The sequence below is a fragment of the Gordionus sp. m RMFG-2023 genome, chromosome 2 (assembly GCF_954871325.1).
Source record: "Gordionus sp. m RMFG-2023 chromosome 2, tfGorSpeb1-WG-v2, whole genome shotgun sequence".
In the NCBI taxonomy this organism is placed as follows: domain Eukaryota; kingdom Metazoa; phylum Nematomorpha; class Gordioida; order Chordodea; family Parachordodidae; genus Gordionus; species Gordionus sp. m RMFG-2023.
This window is the reverse complement of record NC_088776.1, coordinates 33487772-33508548: the sequence shown is the minus strand read 5'-3', so window position 1 is coordinate 33508548 and position 20777 is coordinate 33487772. Positions and strand designations below refer to the sequence as shown.

The 20777-nt window shown below is 27.2% G+C and overlaps 1 protein-coding gene across 2 annotated transcripts; it reads left to right on the top strand.

The window, feature by feature from the left end:
- The first annotated feature begins 324 nt into the window (after positions 1-324).
- LOC135925594 (ras-related C3 botulinum toxin substrate 1-like) lies at positions 325-20759 on the top strand. 2 transcript variants are annotated; one of them, XM_065461006.1, is made up of 6 exons: positions 325-470; positions 8539-8694; positions 11518-11632; positions 17039-17156; positions 18479-18639; positions 20153-20756. In XM_065461006.1, exons 1-6 carry the CDS (start codon positions 427-429, stop codon positions 20231-20233), a joined length of 675 nt encoding a protein of 224 aa, XP_065317078.1. In that variant the 5' UTR covers positions 325-426; the 3' UTR covers positions 20234-20756. The 2 variants fall into 2 exon arrangements, with proteins under 2 accessions (XP_065317078.1, XP_065317079.1); XM_065461007.1 differs by lacking the exon at positions 325-470 and adding an exon at positions 5240-5344 and having other exon boundaries at positions 20153-20759.
- The last annotated feature ends 18 nt before the right edge of the window (positions 20760-20777 follow it).

The window sequence follows — 20777 nt, the reverse complement described above, 5'->3', positions numbered from 1 at the left end:
ATTTTCTTTCTTCCTTTAACTTCCTAGTTTTTGTTTACTATTTTTTAGACATCTTTTATTTAGATTTTATCCTTTTATTCTCCTAAATTATTTATCTATATTTATCGCCTTTATTAATTTTTTCATAGAAAATAGTTATATTCCTTTCCTCCTATATATAATATACTATTTCGTTTTATTTCCTTAAATAAAGAAACAAATGGGGAAAAAAATGTTATAGGGATATAAAGATTTTAAAAAATATTTAAGCACATCTTAGAGAAAAAAAATCAAAATATTTTTTCTAGTTTTTGACGATGATTGACATCGAAGATTTAGGAATTTAGGTAATTTAAGGTTTACCCAAAAAATATGATATCATATGACAAATAATCTATCCATGATACTATTTTTTACTTTTAAAATCTTATCTTATAAATCAATGAGATGAATAATAAAAATGGTTCCTTACAAAAAGATACTCATTTTTTGTAAGTTGATATTTCAACATTTATTGCTAATATAATTTTATTTTTAATGGCAATAATTTTTTATTTTTCTCACCCAAACCCAAAATAACATTCTTAAAACAATTTAACAAAAATGTAGAAAGTTAAAAATAATTGCATGTTATAATTAGAGATATAGTGAATATAATATTGCAACATTTAATAGATATAAGATTTACTCTTTTTCATATATTAGATATAATTTATAATTGTACACTGAAAAGAATTACATATGAAATATATTAATTTCCCTGCTATAAATTCATCCATAATTATATAACAATTTAGGAACTATATTTTATTATCTATAGGATTATAAGCTATTTTTTATAACATTTTGGATAATTTACTCATATCCTGTTAAATAGAAAGAAAGAAAAAAATAACTCCCCCTAATTTTTTTTTATGGAAAATTATCTTCCATTTAATTGAAATTGTTTTTATTATTTTTTTAAGCCATTTAATTTAAAAAAAGATAATATTTTAAAGATAAGAATTATATTTTTATTGTATGATCAGCATTATTGGCCTTTTTAAGTTGAAGAGATTTACCAAAATATAGGAGTACAAAAAGGTAATCCTATCCAAAAGCTTTAAAAATTAATTAATAAAATGATTACACCACATGCACTCTCTCCCTCAAAGACCAATGACTGTTTTTTTTGTCCAAGGCTACCTATGGCAAAAAATTTCAAACCCAGACCTGGATTCTGGCTCATAAGGAAGAATTTTTAAACTCAAAATATTTCTTTAGTTATTGACATGTATTAAATTTAAATAATCAATTATTAAATAACTAAAATAAGGAAGAAAATTAGAGGGTTAGGTTGATTAAAATTTGAATCTAGGTTTGGGAAGAAGATCAACTTTGTTAATTTAAAGATGTTTATAGTTCATTCCATGACAAATATGCCACGATTCAACTAACCCCCTTTATTTAAAATTTGGTAAGCAAAGAAAGGTTAATTTTAACTAAGAATTCATCAAAATTTATTTATCTTAACATTTATATTCTTGGAGATGTTAGGGTTCAAAAAGTGACAAAAATGATATACATTTAAGCTGCCATCATTCAATTAAGAATATCTTAAAATTACATCCTAAATAACAAATTCAATATCAAAATTGCATTATTTTTAGCTAAAAATAATTTTCTTTTGATTATTTCAAGAAAAAAGATTTTTTGGGTTTCAATTTTTATTAGTAGATATTGCCAAATTCTTTCTTTATATTTATAAAAAAAATCGGTTTAGTAAGAGGTTAGCTTCCTTTTCAAAATCAATAAAAATGAGAAAAGTATAAATATTTTCCCAGAAGGGGGTGTCTTTGTATAAAATATATTAATCAGTTTTTAATAGTTTTTCTTGAGCTATGTGATATAATTTAAAGGATTATTCATTCTTTATGTCAAAATAACAATAAATGGGGGTTTCAATCAATTATAGAAATTGTCTATCGATAAAAGAAATTCAATTACATTATATATAATTTATTTAAAATTATTTGCCCATATAACTTATATTTATTGAATATTAATAAATACGTCCAAAAAAATTTTCTGATTCTTAAATATATGAATCAAAATCTTGTGCATTTCATATATGGCGCCCTAAATATTAAAAATAATTGATAAAAATCTAATATATATAACTCACTTTTAAAAGGTTCTAATTTTTCTGTAGCGCATTTACCTCTTGTAACGTCAATGTATAACAATGTCCAGTAGCAGTTAACGGTGAAACTAATGTTGATTTTGGCAAGTAAAGAGTGTCGTCTATACTTGAAAATGTAAATGAATTAGAAGGTCCGGATGGGTGTAAAAACTTTATACATATCTTTCTGCTTTTGATTTTTCCCTAAAACATAGGCTAACCTCCAATTAGAATCGTAAATACACGTTATGTATCCTGATATTTCCAACAAGATTATACTTTCTTCATTATATGATAAATATTTTATAGTGATATCTATTGAATTCGAATACATTTTACTACTAAATAGATGTAGACCTGTCAGAATCACGGTGTGAATTTTTTGTGTTCCAGGTATCGGTCTAGTTTTGATAATCTTTCTCTGAATAATAGTTCTTCATCATAATTTTTTGGGCCATGTATTCAAAATATATGCTATTAATATTACCTTTAACTTGAAACTTGTTCTAGCCGCCAATCTTTTAACAGTGCCACAAATCCCATCAAATACTTTTCCCTTGTGCTGTAGCAAATAATATCATTCCTCCTGTACCCCATCCATTTCATGATGGCAAATATCAATAAAATTTTTACGATTTTTATACTGTGCAGCGGATCCATGATAATAAAATTTTTATTTGGCATACAAAATTTATTAATTAAAAATTTGCCTTTTTTTGGAAATAATGTTTTGCTATTATGTTGTGTTGCAAAGATTCGGATATCATTACAATTTAGGAAACAAATATTGGGAAAATTATCTTTATAATATATAACAAAAGGGTGAACAGTGAAATGGCCTCTATTCCAATGATCACTTTGTATTTCATCTGAAGTTATAATTTTCTGAAAAATCACATAAAATTTATTATTGGCCTTCGTCTAAGTTAAATTTTAGATGGTTTTAATACAACGATTGTGGTGTTGAGATAAAAGAATAAGGGTAATAAAGATTCAATTTTTTTCAAAAAAGGCATTGATATATTTATCTACTGGCTTGGTGATTGTTTCAAAAGTAGATCAATCTACGGATAGTGATTGTTTTAAGAGTAGTTCTATCTACGAATAGCCAATGTTTGTGTGTTATAAATTCAATACTTTTAGAACAAAACAATATTTCTATTTGTTCGCGTAAATGTACAAAACAATATTTCCATTTATTCGCGTAAATGTTTTGACCCTGGACAATGATCACATTTGCCCATATAACAGGATGGTTGAGGCTGATTACAATTTATTAAGGGCAAAATATCATAGCATCTTTGGTTAAATTGGGTAAATTTGATCCAATGATCATTAATTTTAAATTCTGATGGTAGTACAAACATATACATTATGTGTACCATTACCTCCTACTAGTATACATTTTTTTAGGCGAATGCTTGCAAATTTCCAAAAACCCATTTAACATTTTGGCGCCATATTTGAAATACACAAGAATTTATATATTCAAGAACTCATATGGGCAAATTTTATAATAAAATATAAATAATGTAATAAATTGAATTTCTTTTATCGATAAACAATTTCTATAATTGATTGGAACTCCCCATTTATTATTTTCGCTTACAAGATGAATAATATTTTTTTTATCTAAAAATCTTTTTTCCAATTATTTATTTTTTTACCTCGCTCTTTTTTTTTGTCAAAAAGTATAATGAATGTAACTTAAACATGAAAATTTAAATATAATATCATAATTAATTATAATTTTTATGATTCATTATTTAATATTGAAATTTATATTTTCAATTTGTATTTTTTATTATAAACTAAATCATCTGGTATAAATTATTTAAAATGCCATCACAAATGGGTATCAAAATTGATGTAATTGAGTCTTTTTTATTTTGAAGAATGTTCATGCCAGCAATTTTAAAGAGATATAAAAACATCTTAATAATTTTGGTATAGGAGACTACATCCAAAAAAAAATCCAATTCAATTCAAACTAAATTGCTTAATAATATAATATTTCTCAAAAACTGGTTGATAAAGTCAATGTCGATTTTATAATTGATACAGTTTAGACATATCATTAGCTGATAATCCATCATTTACCATGGTGATTAAAACTATCCCTGGTACAACTTATTGTCGCCAGACATGGATGATTAATATGCACATAACTTTGAAGTAATGAAAGATGCTAAAGATCAACATAATAGGCTCATGGTAAAGCTGAATAATCTACAAAGATCCTTAGTTAGAACCACAAAAACGACGTCAACTGATAATTTTTTTAAAATAAAGGATAATAGAATCCTATTTTTGATAATTTTTCTTATATTAAAAATATGTATATGAAATAAAATATGCCGTAAGTGTTAGCTAGTGTTGAGAGATTATTTAGTAAGGCGAAACTTATACTTTCTGATCGTCGCTCTAGACTTGAGGATGACAGATTTTATTATTAAAATGCAACAAAATTAATAAAAAAAATGAATATTACCATTAAATAGTTATTTTTATTACATTAATTTTAGGCACTTAACATTAAATTTTTTATAATCAATAACTAAACAAATTATTTCTAAATTTTTTTTATAAAAAGTAGCCGACGCTACTTTAAAAAAATAGTAGCTAATAGCGCGCTACCCTTTTTGATGGGTAGGGATAGCAAGAGCGCGCTGTCTTTTTTGACAAATAGCATTAGCAGTAGCGCGCTACATTTAAAAGTAGGGATTAACAACTCTGTTTAAAAGTATAATCCTTATATGTAATTTTGATATTAAAGTTGGTACTTAACAATTATGTTTGAACTCTCTTCAAAAATAGAAATGTTAAGAGGCTAAAATTTTTAACTATTTTTTTAATTACACTAACATTTATTTGCTTACCAATTTAAAAAAAAATCTAAAGGGGTCGACCGAAAATCTCATTTTTTTGCTCATTTGACATGGAATGACCCTTATATATTTATTTAAAATACTTTAAAAAAATAAAAAGTAAATATTTCCATATCTTCTTATTTTTAAAACTTTTCTTATTTTTTTTAAATTCATTTTATAATTGTGAAATTAAAGGACAAAAGCTCCAAGTTTGGATGATATACTTTTGGTTTTGGCTACAAATCGCGAATTAGCCTTTTTAAAAATCGGCGAAATCAAGCGTTTAACACACTAGCTATTTAAATTTTCCAAAATAATAGTGCTACAAATGAAAGTCTGCTTATATTTATTAGTATATTTATTTGCATTGGTATAAATTAATTAGATACTCAAATTAAATAAGTGATATCAAAAAGCCAATATTGCAATTCGTTTGAGATGATATATTCTGCGCCTTGTTTTTTTTATAATCTGCATAAAGCATATCTTGACTTAGTTTTTTATTTAAAGTTTTATCTGTTACTTTTTAAATTCATACATTTATTTTTAAATGTCATATTTAATAAAGAAATAAAATTTAACAAGCAATAATAATCATCCCATCACTCATTTTCTTTCACCAATAAGAGTATAAGTTTTTTATTACACAAGACAAGAATTAGTTCATCCTTGTAACACCTCTAAAAGTAACAACCTTATCCAAAAAAAAGTCAAATTAGCAAATCCCTAAATATTATTATACTTTTTCAATAATAACTTCACTACTCGCTGGTTCATATTGCTTAAGAATACTAGTTTTATCAAATGGCTTCATTTAGCCAATATATAAAAAGAGCTAAATTAAGATTTTAGACGAGTCCACCAATAGATGTCCAACCCTTTCTGCCATCTAGTAGAGAAATTTTCAGGCCTGGATAATATTTTTCAATCTTTTGTTAGCCGTTTTAAAAAATCGGCAAAATTTGACAACACTAAGGGTTACTAAAAAGTTAACCTCCTAATATTGATTTTGGAGTTCTCTAACGCGTCTCTCAAATCGGAAAATCATTAAGCGTTTTCTAATTAAATCTCAGGCGTTTTAATCATACTCTTACCCTTTGCTACGACGCCACCCAATTTTTATTTATTTAGTGTATTTGATATTTTTTTATATAATATACCCCATTATAATCTAAAAGAGTAACCTTTTTGTCATATGAAAGAAATGCAATTTATTGGAAAATTTTCAATAATAAAAATAAAGTATATGCTATTGGTTAAATTATTTAAATTTTACAAGGGCAGTCACGTCCAAATATAATTGGGTAATGCCTAAATGTCAATTAATTCGGCTCAATTTCTTACCCGTGCCGGAGAAAATCCGTTAACATTAGGCGTTTTAATTTATATTCGTTTCTTTCAAATTTGGCCGCTATATTTTAAGGAAAATCATTAGGCCAAAGTGATAGTTTTCGGTTATAAACTAGGTTTCGCTGACTAAGAATTGGCTTAAACGGCAAAAAATATAGTAATTACCCAACTATACAGCCAAATCATTTAATTAATATTAACTGGCTTGTACATTAGTTTTGATTATTTCTTTAAAAAATAGATCGATTTCCATTATTTGTATCATTTTTAGGTTATAAATAAAAATTAAATATTTTCGTTTAATCATAAGGTTAGGTTAAATAAATATGAAATAACATCCGGTTGCTAGCCATAACCATAGATATCAGCAAGCGAAAATATTTTTTAAAAAGTTTCCTCAATTTTTTTAAAAATTCCCAATGCTTATACACCATTCATTTATGCAGGCATCACATACTATTTTATTAACATAAACATATTGTATAAATTATAGAGTGGGAGTGCATTATTTATATTAAAACCGATCAAGTTACAAATATGAATAATTTTAAAAAACGAAAGAGTATTTATTATAAATGTTATTTTAATAATTACGTAGGTAATTTAAATATTAAAAATGGTGTCTTGTCTTATACTATAAAAAAAATAGAGTTAAATACGCATTTTTAATTGAGGAGCCTGACCCTTTTCAAAAATATTAATCATAATATTTATTTTTGTAAAATGGCTTTCTAATATATCTTGCTAGCAATTTTATTTGTAAAGTATAGGCTTATTTTTTTTATGATATTAACTAAGTCTGAACCGTTATATAAAAAGTTACTGTTCGGGTACGGTTTTATTCAGGAAAGCCCTTAGTAAATTCCTCAGAGAAAAATAAAATACCTCAATTTTCAAAAAAAAATTGTTTTAAATATATAGAAATTTGCTAGTAAATTATAACGGCTCGGTTAACTCCCCTATATATCCATTTATAATTAGTTTTCAAATTCTTTTCTATTTAGGAATTATTTCGAAATTAAAAGATTAAATCGTAACCTAGAATAATGCAAACGGCTCCGAATTTAAGAAAATTCGGCCTAAATTTTTTAAAAATTGGGCAGGGATCGGGCTTGTAACAGTAATTTTTTCATTTAACTTAATAAAAAGCATTAATTGAGATTTTTGGGCTTAATATCGATATAAAATATAAGGAAATAAAATATGTTTGCAGATTGATTATACTATACAATATAAGTCTTAAATTATAAAAGTATTTATTAACAACTTACAATTATGCAATATGCCAAATATGATTGGTTTTTTATTATTATAATTAAATTTTATGGGGTAGGCTAATTTTGTTCCCGAACCAGGAGAAGGAGAAATAACTTATGAATATCAGACTTGTTAAAAGACACTTTTCAAATGTATTTAGACCCAAATAAATAACAAGTTTTTTCAAGATATAATTAAGATACATTTTTTTATTATAATCATATAAGTTGAGCATACTTGTCAAAATTAAAAATCTATTATTAAAACTCAAATTGTGTAGTGAACTAAACATTCTTTATTCAGTTTAATATTATATTTATATTTTATAATTAGATCATTATAAAATATTATTGTTAACTTTTTTATTATTAAAAATTCTCAAAGTTTTTATCACTGAGACATAGCTATCCATCTACACATTTTTAGTTACGCTAAAAAGCTTTTCATGAATAATACCTTGTCAGGCGCCTAGCCAGGAATTTTCTAAGGAGGGGAGGGGCTGTAATATTATGAATATTGAAATAACAATTTTTGGAACATTAAAAATTTATAAGTTCTAATCATATTTTAAAAAATAAAAATTTCCCACACAAATGATAAAATATTGGAAATGCAAAATATTTGAGAGCGAATATTTAAGAAATATTATAGCTTTCTAACACGGTATGTTAAGAACAATAAAATATAGAATTTTTAAAAAAATTAAGCAAAATATCATTGATAAATAGAGATTTAATCTTCTTTGCGATTACGCCAATTTTTCAGTAATTTATTTTGTAACTGAGGATTAAATCTCTATGTAATATATATATAAAGCTAATCCATTCAAGCGATTAGGACTAATTTTAATTTACTTTTTTTTTTTTACTATTTCATTTACTATAATTCTTTAAAATAAAAATTGATCAATGATTTTTCTAGAAGGAAAGGTGACAAGCTAGACAATAACAAAATAACCGTCATGCATACTGGACGACCCATCAAATGCGTCGTGGTCGGGGACGGAACGGTCGGCAAAACATGTATGCTAATATCCTATACCACCGATAGTTTCCCGTTGGAATACGTACCTACCGTGTAAATATAAATCGTGTTTCTTATAAATATATATGAGTTTATTCATACATGAGTGTTGGTTTAATCATCAAAGCGCTATTATTTTAAAATTTTTAAGATAGCAAAATATAAAATCGATAAAAGGTATTTATATTTAGTAGGCTTTGTAAATTGTTTGCCAAAATAAGAGGGTTATAAATTATAATTATTTGTCATTGGGTCGTCTACGGTTAGATTTAAATTTTTGCAAAATTCTCCCGTAAAACTCGGATCGGGGATAAAAAATTTGATGATTAAAAAAACGGATGGGACCCGATAAGATGGATAAAATAATTTTTAGAAAACTATGAAATTTTTTTCTTTATGATTTTTCAGGGCTATAAGCTAATTTAATAACAAATTTTAAACATGTTTCTAATTTTGTTTGGCTACAATAAAAAATTTAATTTATTTATACATAAATATAAAAAACATCTATATAAATTTTCACCTTCGTTTTATTTTGTCCTAGAGAAATGACATGGAACTTTTATGTTCCATAAATTTCTGTGAATTTTCATATGATTATACCATAAAGTGACCGAATTAGAGGTCTGCAATAGGCGGGCGAGCTAAAAGATTTTAAACATTGGTGGGTGAGCGGGCGGTTTAAAAAAAAATTTTTGAATTTAGAATATTTTTCGGGCCAAATGAGTAATCATTTTTTTTATTTCATAATTTTGCATATTATAAGTTTGTAAAAATACATTTAAATAAATAAAGAGCCAAACCAACCATTAAAATATTTTTTAAACAACAGACCGGTGAGTTAAACAAAGTTTTTTAAATAAATAGGCTTGCGGATAGTTTAAAAAAACATTTTCGTGAGGGACGAGCTGGTTAATTTAAACAATAGGCGGGCAGGCGCTCGAGATAAAACCCGCTCATTGCAGACTGAATCACGGACAGAAGTGTCTTTAACAAAAATATATGGAATGCTGGACACAAATATTTCAATTTTTAAGCATTTAAACAAATTTTAAAATTGGGGTATTTTTGTCCGTGATTCAAATGGGCAACCTTGTCCCACATTTCAAATATTTTTGTAGAAATGATTAAATTTATGATTTTTATTTATAATTTTTAAAAACGATGATATATTTATGTATAAATTATACTTACCATAAATTTAACGAATCTTACCTAGCATTGTTAAATCACTAGACCAACTCCATTACTAGGCTTTTGGTCTAAAAAACGACTTCACACTCTAAGTTGAAATTCAACCTAAAAAGGGGGACGAATTATTTAGCAAATAAAAACTTATCCAAGCGGTTTCGAATTTGACTATAGATAAGTGATTTAACAAAACTTAAAATAAATGTTAGCGTCATATCAGATCTCATATCACTGCTTAACCTAGTTACTTATAAATAAATAAAATAACATCTTTCTTTGGCAATTTTTGGTATTTGGAATATACAGATTTACTTTTGTCAGATCGAAGATAATTATTAAGTTATATAATATTTGACATTACCCTAGCTTAATTATTTCCCGAGAAATTTAAATTCAAACCTTCAAAATGAGAGTTTTTCGCATTGCCTTTGTTTTTAAGTAAAGAATTTAAAGATATCTCGTCCCTTCTGAGAAATTTATTAATTCAAATATTTGTGGAATTTTTATATGAATGTTATTTAAATTAGAATCAAAACTTTCTCTGCATCATTGCAATTGCAAAATCGGCTCATCCTCGAGGCTCTGACCTAAATAAATCTGCTAAGTCAAGTCTTAAAGCATCGAATTGTTTTTGCCTTAATCCTTAAGATTGAGCCATTTTTCAAGTTATAACTTGAAGTTGATCTATTTTGGAGTCGGTTTAAATTTAATGAGCTATCGATAACATCAGTATGAACAACGCTATACCATTTGAAATGCATTATTTATAATCAAACGAAACGCAAAAAAATTTTATTTTATATATTCAATAATCAATTTTAAAATGATCATTATTTTTTCGAATAATTTAAAAACAAAACTCTGCTTTTTGTTTTTTTTAATATTTTTCCAGCAAAAAGTATAAAATCTTGGATAAAATAAATATTCATTAAAACTTCATGGAATAAATATTTGATGATGGGACTTTAATTTTTTTAATATATAAATTTTTATTTACACACCAATAGTTAGATAAAAATTTATATTATTTTCAATCGAAATTCCGTTAATATTTTTTATCGATTTTCAAAGAATTTTATTTATATAGCGTTAATGTTAATACATGAGAAATATGAGAATAAATATTTTTGAATTGGTAATCTAATTTTGCCATTAATATAAAAATATATTATATTATATTGTTATTCAGAAAAAGGAAGGAAGGAAGGAAGGAAGGAAAAAAAGAAAGAATATAATACAATAACCAATTATTTTTAACAAGCTGATTGTATTTATATAGTGATTTGCATTGGGCCTAATTTTTCAAGCCTCAATTCTGAACAAATTTTTTTTCTTTGCTCCGAAACCCCCAACCGAAATAAAAATTATTTGTCGGCGCTGCCACTGTTTATAATAAATTAATTATTTTTTTCAATATAGTTTTTTATTTTTACATTAAACATGTAGATATAATTTATTGGTTAAAAGATTATATCACAAAATGTTTAGTAGCTGGAAATAAGATAATATATAAGGATTGAAAAAATATTTGCTGGATAAAGTTTTTACACTTAGAAAGCTCTTATATTTAAATTATTAAGCAAATTGTGATGCATAAGCTTCTATTTTAATAGGTAGTCACATACTTCTTCAGTTATGTAGATCAATTTTTTATTTGTATAATTTATCATATAATAAATACATAAGATTTGACAATTATACAGCCGCCATGATCGTCGGAGGCGTTCCGGTAAACTTAGGTTTATGGGACACGGCCGGACAAGAAGATTACGATAGACTACGGCCTTTATCATATCCCCAAGTAATAGATATTTTTTTATATTTTTCCCAATATCGATCCTGTAAGGTTGTATTTTGCCGATATAAATTTGATATAAGCCGCACTGTTAACATATTTATTTTTTAATAGCATTGTGAAAAAATGTCAAGTGAAATAAATCAAAAAGGGTAAAATAAGTATAAACAGGTATATAAACAATGTATTATCCCAACATTTTAGCATTGTATTATACACAATTATTAGCCGGTAATCCCATATTCTATAAGAAAAATGAATTGACCCCATCCTGTTATTATTTAATATAAATAAAATTGATATAATATATTATTATCACCAAGGTTCAATTGTAAGGACTTTTTATATTTATTGAGATCGGCGATTCCCGCATGATCGACTAACTTACCCTCTAAAAAGATAATTCTGATTGAATGGGGCTTAATGTACAGTTAAAATGTTAAATTGACTCTCCCCTCATTGGTTTAATTATATCCTCAATAAAGTGAACGCATCTTTTTACTGATATAGTTAGTAGAGAGGCCAACGGAAACGTTTAATTTATTGAACAGGTGGCGAAATAAATCCTGATTAATAATAACCCTTACCTAAATCCTGATTAATAATAACCCTTACCTCTTTGGACTCAACATATCATCATCCATTTTAAGAGCAAGTTGATTGTCATACTTCTTACTGTCCGATTTTTTGGGTGTCTAATGAACCTCATATCGGGTTTTTTATATTGACGAACTCATATTACGTCCTTTTTACCTTTTTTGGGACGAAGGAATCTTTGTATTTTTCTGCGATATTTATTTCAACAAACTGTGGTTGAATTATCAATATCTTGGCGGTTGATTCTTATATAAACCACAACTATTTTAAAAGGTTCCATGTCAATTCAGCTAAACTTATCGCAAATCCATAATAGCGAATACAATATCGTGAATTTTTTATAGCGAAGTTATTATCGCGAATACAATATAGCGACAATTATTTCGCCAAACATATATTGCGAATAAATTATTGCTAATTTAATATCGCGATAATTGCTAATAATTACTAATTTATTTTGAAACATTTTTTTTATAATTCACGGCCCGGCCCGGATTAAAATATTTTCGGCCCGGCCCGGTTTTTTTCAAAAATTTATTACTGTCCGGCCCGACCCGGGTTTAAAAATTAAAAAAAAAATATTTTTAGGCCCGGCTCGGAATTTTTTAAAATTATATTCGACCTGGTATATACAAAAAATTCACCTATTCCGTATTTTTTCATATTTTTCGGCGAGTATTATTATTTAATAAGCAAGCATATTAGCTAATGTTGTTAAACGGCTCGTTTTGAGTCTATTTATAAAAACGGCTAACTCAATATTTTCCCTAGAAAAATATTGACTAAGCCTCGAAATTTCGATACTATATGTATAGACCTTTGCTCCTTCTATGAGCAAAATTTTCAGGGTTGCACTGAGTTAGCCGTTTTTAAAAATCGGCTCAAAAAGCCGTTTAACAACACTAATTTATTTTTTTTATATTCTAAACAGATATTTAGTATATTACAAATTGATACTATAAAAAATTTGTTTAAATAATAATTTGAGAATATACTATATTAATTGTATTTATAAAAAAAATAAAACTGATATGTTAATTAATAAAAAATATAACATATAGTATTTAATAATGTATTTAATCCTTTGCGTATTAATTCCATGGCAGGAAAACTATAATTATATTATGTAATAGATACTATGAGTGTTAGCTAGTGTTAACTTTCACCAAACATTATATTAATCATTTATAATCATTATAAACATATCTAATTGACGAATATAATAATTCATGTTGTATAAATTGGGTATATTTTAAAATACGGCCCGATCCTGCCGGGTCTGCAGGTCTCTGATAATTATATTAATTGAATAATATTTTTTAAAAAATAGGTGGAAGATTGATTCATGAAAGAGTTTGTAATTTTCTTTTAACCTAAATAAATTTATATAATGATTAATGAACTTAGATCTGGTATATGAAGTTAGTTATTGGAATATACTTTTTTGCGATCCTGTCCTATGCTTTTCTTCGATGTTCATATTTTATAAAAATTGCGCGCAAGGAACTCAGCTTTATCAATATATTAATCATTGAGTTTATTAGTTAAATTGATATCTGAGTACCATTAATGTTTATTGTCTGATGATTTAATATTTATATATTTATCAATCAGTTTTGGCCAGGGTTGGCAAGTCGGTCAATTTACCAGTTAAATGACTGAATTTGACCGGTCAATTGAACGAGGGAATATTTGACCTGGTCAAATATTCTAAAAAATCTGAAGATAAAAATATGTTTGAAAAAGAAAAAACGATATAAATACATGTGATCTGATCACAATTCTGTTATTTATTGAATTCCTAATATTAAAGGGAGCATCTTACTCATAGTGAATTTAATGAAGTATGTGATATAATACAGGAATTAGGCATACAAGGTGGTGATTAAAATATTTCAAGTTATATCATAAATTTAGGAAATAAAAGCGGCACACTTAAATATGGCAGATATGGCCGGGCCTAAAAAATTTTGCAATTACAAAATGAGAAAATTGAATAAGACATATATTTAATCTGGAATTAAAATCATAGCCACTTTTTATAATTATTTTTTATTATCCTTTATTAAATACTCTTGTCAAAATTTAGAAAATATTTTTAACCCCCCCCCCCCCACCCTTGTCGTGACCTAGATCTGAGGTAATGTGACGATTTAGCGCTCAGTTTTAAATTATCTCATTTGATATTTATGCCTATATAGAACTCTTATGCTGAAAGATATTTATAGGCCTGCCCCCTTATCTAACAAAAATAGTGTAAATGTAAGAGTAAATAATTAAACACTTAACTTATTTTGCCCCGGTTTCCCGATATATCTTTATTTACTTGATTTGTAACATTTTCTATTTATTTTCAAAAAATTCTGATTTATTTTAATTCCATTTATTAAAAAAATGAGTAAAAGTGCTTACAAATTACGTAGAAGCGTTTAGCGGTGTTTTCCTAAAAACGCTGTTATTTAAATTGAACTGCAACTGGTATTATTTTTAAAAAATGGTGAAAACTATTTAACGTCTTTTAATTTTTTTATATTGTTTTGTTGGACTTGTGAAATCAGCAAAAATAAATAACTAAAAGAACTGAAGATCAGATGATTTATTTCCATAATTCATAAACATAACAAATTTGTCTAATATTTTTTTTTGATTAATCATAACTTTGCAGTTATTTCTATTTATTGAAATGCGGAAAGAAGAAAAAGGGGAGGTCAACATATTTAAATTTACTTTTAATGACATAAAGCACATTTTAAAAATTTATGTTGGGGGTAGGGGTTAACTTATTCTGGTAAAAACTTAACCCAAAATATCCTCCGTACTTACAACCATGAGTGAGTGAGACCAGAACACATTAGATAATGGTTTCATGCTTACTAAATAAACAATAAGCAAATATTCTTAAAATATTCACGTTATGATTTAAGGAACTTTGGTTGGTAAATTGATATTGAATATATTGTTTTCATTTAAATAAATGAATTTGCAATTTTCGCGGTCATGCGCTCGCTATAATGATTTCGCGCAAATACATTCACGGTAGAAAATTTGCTATAAAGGGTTCGCGATAAAAGCTTCGCTATAACGAGTTCGCGATCAAAGTTTCGCTAAAATGTATTCGCGGGTTAGGTTTCGCGGAAATAAATTCGCGATATTGTCTTCGCTAAAATATATTCTCTATAAAGTATTCGCGGTTAAGGTTTCTCGGAAATAAATTCGCGATAATGAGTTCGCGATATTGTCTTCTGAATTGACCTGATACTATTTTAAAATACTAGGCCTCATCCTAGCTCGATTTAATTGTTATTTTTAATATGGATTTTGACGATATCCCTAAAATATCTTTATAGGTATACTTTTTATAAGTCTACAAGCCCGGTCCTCTTCGGCCAATAGAAATTTTTGCGCAAGTAGTCTAGGGCATGAAATTTTTATTGCGAGGCCCGGCCCGTTATAGTTTTTTAGAAATTTAGCCAGCTAGGTATAAATTTTAGAAAAGTTTGGCTGGCCCCTTAAAGTTTTACGAAAAGTCCGCCCCAACCTTAAATTTTTTGTTCGAATTTTCCGGCCATCACATTTTTGATATCTGTGTATAAATTTTTTCTCAATATAAATTAAGAATCTTATATCTCTCCTCTATGGTTATCTATTTTACAACAACCCTTTTATAAATTAATTGTGATACTATAACATTTATAATTGGATCATCATAAATAACTTGTTTATTTTTTTGTGAATTTGCTATATTATATATAGATTTAGTATTTTAATTTGACAGCTTTTAAAATACAAAGAAATAAGCATAAATTAATTTATTTTCAAATAGTATCAATCAAAATAAATAGCTTACACTATTGGTTGTCTGAATAAATGAAATATATTCTAAAAAAACACAATTGAATTTTATTACAGTATTGGTTATCCGCTTTAATAAATGAAATATATCCAAAAAATTCTCAATCGAATTTTATTAAAATCAACGGGAAAAATGAATAATCATTTCAATGACAATCTTCCCCTTTTATAGGGGAACCCATAATTATAAAAAAAATAATTATAATAAATATTTAAATTAGAGATCTGCAAAAGTAGGACCTAATAATTTTTAAAAAATTCGGGCCGGGTCGGGCCTTGGAATTTTTTTTAAATATATCGAATTTTATCAATTTTATGTTGAATTTTTTATGTAAATAAAAGATTTTATTTTATTTATAGAAACTAGACCGCATATGATATATATCTTTTATTTTGAGTAATTATAATTTTTAAAAAAAATTAATTTCTATAATTTTATAAATTCGGTAAACTTTTTTTTAAAAAATATGGCCGGCTTGAAAAATTAGGCCCGATGCAGATCACTAATTTTAATAGTAAAAATAAATGAGAATCACAACGACTCTGCTAAAATGTAAAATAATTCTTTTATGCACATAGTTTAAAAATAAATCTTTTTTCAAATTAATGTTTTAACTCTTGGTGACTCACGACAGAAATTCTGTAAAATATATCAAAATCAGGCTGTCCCATTAAAATTTTAGAAAAATCAGAGATTTGCGAAGCCCTCCCAGTATTTTTTATATAAATTGTCAGACCCGACCAGAAAATTGTTTATATACAAATTGCTCAGCCCAGGCCGTTTTTTTACCCGGCCTGTTTTAATTTTTTTATCATTTTTCCCGGGGGATTTCCAGACCTCTAATACTTATTTCTATTTTTTAAATCTAAAAAATACTATTCAGAAAAGTTATTTGAAATTTTAATAGAAAAAAGATGTGTCATAACGCAGCATGTTTATTTGTGTTTTTCTCTTATAAACAGACAGACGTATTCATAGTATGCTTTAGCGTGGTGAGCCATTCTTCCTACGATAATGTGCTTAACAAGTGGGTCCCAGAAGTACGCCATCATTGCCCCCACGTTCCAATCATCATCGTAGGTATATATGGATGGATGCACCATTTCTTTAAGGAAGAAATTAAATATAAGGGACAAAAATATAGTATTCGGAAAATAAGCCAATAATTACGAAATATTTGCAATAGTTAGTATAGTTATAATATATTTTGTATGCCGAAATATGATTGGTTTTTTTAAAAAACGCATTCATGCACCTTTTAATTTGAAAGTATTTACTATTATAACATTTTTAATTGTTCAATTTAAATATTATTGGTGCAAAAAAAAAATAAAATTTATGAATACTATTAGAGATACCCGAGCTGTTACTATTTTTAGCCGAATCTTAATCGGTTCTTTTTTTAATCGACGTTATTTATTAATTTTTAAATAGTATAGCTATGACGGTGGAGGCATTAATCATATTGGTAAAACTAATTAAACTTCAATAGGTGAGGATGTTGGTAAAATGTTATTGAAATTAAAAAATGTTCTATGTTTTTATAATCATTCAGAATATAAATATTATATCGGTTGTCTTTTGAATAATTGAATACCTCTCTAATTCCGCATTATTTGTAGCATTGTTCGATGTACGTGGGTAGCCTATAACCCACCTATAACTTATAGGTTACTTTTACTAAGCCTCATTTTTATCGATATTTGATAATAAAGGTATTTAAACCTAGTAAACGTTATTTGGAGGCAACACGGAGGCTCCCAAGCCCCTGAAAACTCAACATTCGAAAAAATTTAAGATTTTTATTTTCTTTCTTTGCTTTAGATAGGATTACTTTTTTGGTTGCTATAATTTTAGGAATTTTTTATGACCAGTAGAAATTAAACTTGAAATGCTTAATCTTGAGTCGATAAAAGCAGCAAGAAAGAGGAAAGATGGAAGACGGAAACCAATCCGCCATTTTTGCATGGAAGAGAGGCCTGGAGTCACGATTGTAAATTTTATATTGACGATAGCCTCCATCATTGTGCGGATATGTAACTCAGGCTTGAATTTGTAATGAAAGATTGGGGCTGATCTCATAGCATAGATCCTGGGAAAATAATTTTTAAGTCGAAAGAACGTCTGATGGGCTGGTAATTCATTTAAAATTGTTAGTATTTCTACTACATTAGAATAGGTTATGTCTTAAAAGGTTTTAATCGCAGTGACACCACCAATTGGAGAATCAATATGAATAAGCTGAAAATGTTAAAAGATAAACCGGTAATTGACATAAGATTATTAATAATGTTCGGAATGGTTTGTATTAAAGAGATGTCACTGGCTATGAAGCCATAAAATACGTATTGAAGTCAAAATGTGTTTATTATAACATTTTATATGTTAAAATTTTTAAAAAGGAACAAAAATAGATCTACGAGAGGATAAAGATATGCTAAATTTGCTCGCTTCTCAATTGAAGGAACCCCTCAAGCGAGAAAACGGCATCAAATTGTTCCAAAGATGTAAAGCTTTATGTTATCTTGAATGCTCAGCCCTAACACAAAAAGGATTGCCTCAAGTTTTTTCATATTATATAGTAGATGCATAAATATTTTACAATTTCATCATGTTTAATATTAGTAAAAATACCGTTTTTCTTAGCACAAATTGACTATTTAGGTAAACATCTAGAGCAGTTATTCAGGGCATCATTCGATCTTATTTTACATGTTGATTGGGAGAATACCCTTTCTCTATATTAGTTATAAGTGGCACTATTAAATGCTTATTATAATAGAATATAGAGCTTTATAATATAATGTTAAAAAATATTATCGACAGTTTTTCTGACACCAAAAATGGTTACAATATATTTGTTCTACCAACTATTACCTTATTATTTGCGTGATAAGCTAGTTTCTACATTTGTTATTATTGTGTCACATGAGGATTTTTTTAAACAAAATTATATAATATTTACCCACTAACCCTAAATTGAATTTAAACTCAAATTACCGCCAATGAGTTTAAGTTATCACTGAAATATGTTGGAAGAAAGACAATCATCGCCTCCCATCTCTTATCTGATCCATACATCCCAGATTCCCCTCTTTGCTGACCCCTTGTTAGCCGAAGCCCAAACCATTTGGAGCACTTACGTAGCCCCAAACACTACGACCCACCTCGTGTTACATGTGATATCCCACTCAATATAGGCTCCGTCTCTTATCTAAAATCGAGCTTTCATAATGACGATCTCACAATTTTATTTCTGGGAGCCATACCCTCCAAATGCCTCAATTTGCTGCTTTCTGCAGAAGAACTAAGACTTTGTATTACGACTCAGCTGCAAAATTGTTTTACCTCATCAATGTAAGCATTGTTAAACCAGCGTACATAGCAAGAGTTCATTAGCATTATGCTTTTGTCGAGGCCATTTCCCGCCGCATACCAAATGTAACGATATCATTTTGCGATACCAAATGTAACGATATCATTTTGCGGACTTGAACCAACTGGCATATTTAAAATCGATGGGAAACTTCCGGATAATTTTTTGGCCAAGGGGTCAGCCTCTAGTTTGGGACTTCACTTGCATTGATCCAAATGCAATAACCACAACGTCGATGCTCTCGCATTTGCAAAAACCCAGAAAATCATCAAACATAGCTCCATCAATCCATCTTATTTATTCAAACCCATCGCCTGCTACATTCTTACCATTTTCGGCAGCAAAACTATACTTTTTTAAAGAATTAGAGTGACGGATTCGAGAAAAGACACATCAGTCTAAGGATCTTTTTTTAGCTTGCTCCCACGATTATTAGTTCTTACTACCTAAATTTTATTTCTTCCATCAAATATTCCATGCCTCCTTATACTTTCTTTCATTCTCCTTCTTAGTTTCTCTTTACTATTTTCTTTTTTTAAAATCTTTTTCCTTTTCTTCTCATTTGTCGCCTTTATTAATTTTGAAAAAATAGTTATATGCTTTTCCTTTTTTATAATAATTATATTAGTTATATTTACTTAAATAAAGAAACAATTGAACATTTTTTAATACATTAATTTTTACCCTAATTTATATACAGGTTTTTGAAGAGGCCATTTTATCTGTCATCAAACCTAGACCAATTAAATACAAGGAACCTAACAAATGTATCATCATATGAGAGAAAAAACTAAATAATTTTTTTAAAAATGTAAAATCTTAACTTTTATATTACTTAAAATTCGTTATACAAAATTTTGCCGTAAACCTAAAAAATTCATCGCTCAAAAATTTTCCCCTTTCCTTTTATAGCGCCCTTGCAAGATACAGTTATTATCTTCTTTCCTAGCAATAAATGAAAATCGTGATATTCTTAAAAGTAGAAAATTATGTAAATTGTTAGAAATTATTGACAAAAATGCATTTTAAAAAAATCCTCTATTTTCTTTATTGAAAAAAATTATATTGGCTTGTTTTTTTTTCCTTTTAATTAGAAATATAATGGTCTAATTCTTTACTTGCAGAATTTCTCTAAAACTTATTAAACATAAACAAAACAAAATTTATATGATCATAAACTGTAAATTTTAAGATTTCTGAGACTCAAAATAAAACGAGAAAATGTTATTGGCATGATATGATATTATATCTTTTAACAAAATCAAAAAACTACATTTTTATAATAAAAATTTTTTTTATTAAACCATTTGTCTTATAAAAACACT

Coding starts and splice junctions, on each gene's coding strand:
- LOC135925594 (XM_065461006.1), top strand. CDS start 427: ATGAATAATAAAAATGGTTCCTTACAAAAAGATACTCATTTTTT. Junction 11,633..17,038: donor GGCCTTTATCATATCCCCAA/GTAATAGATATT, acceptor TCTTATAAACAG/ACAGACGTATTCATAGTATG. Junction 18,640..20,152: donor CACAAAAAGGATTGCCTCAA/GTTTTTTCATAT, acceptor ATTTATATACAG/GTTTTTGAAGAGGCCATTTT.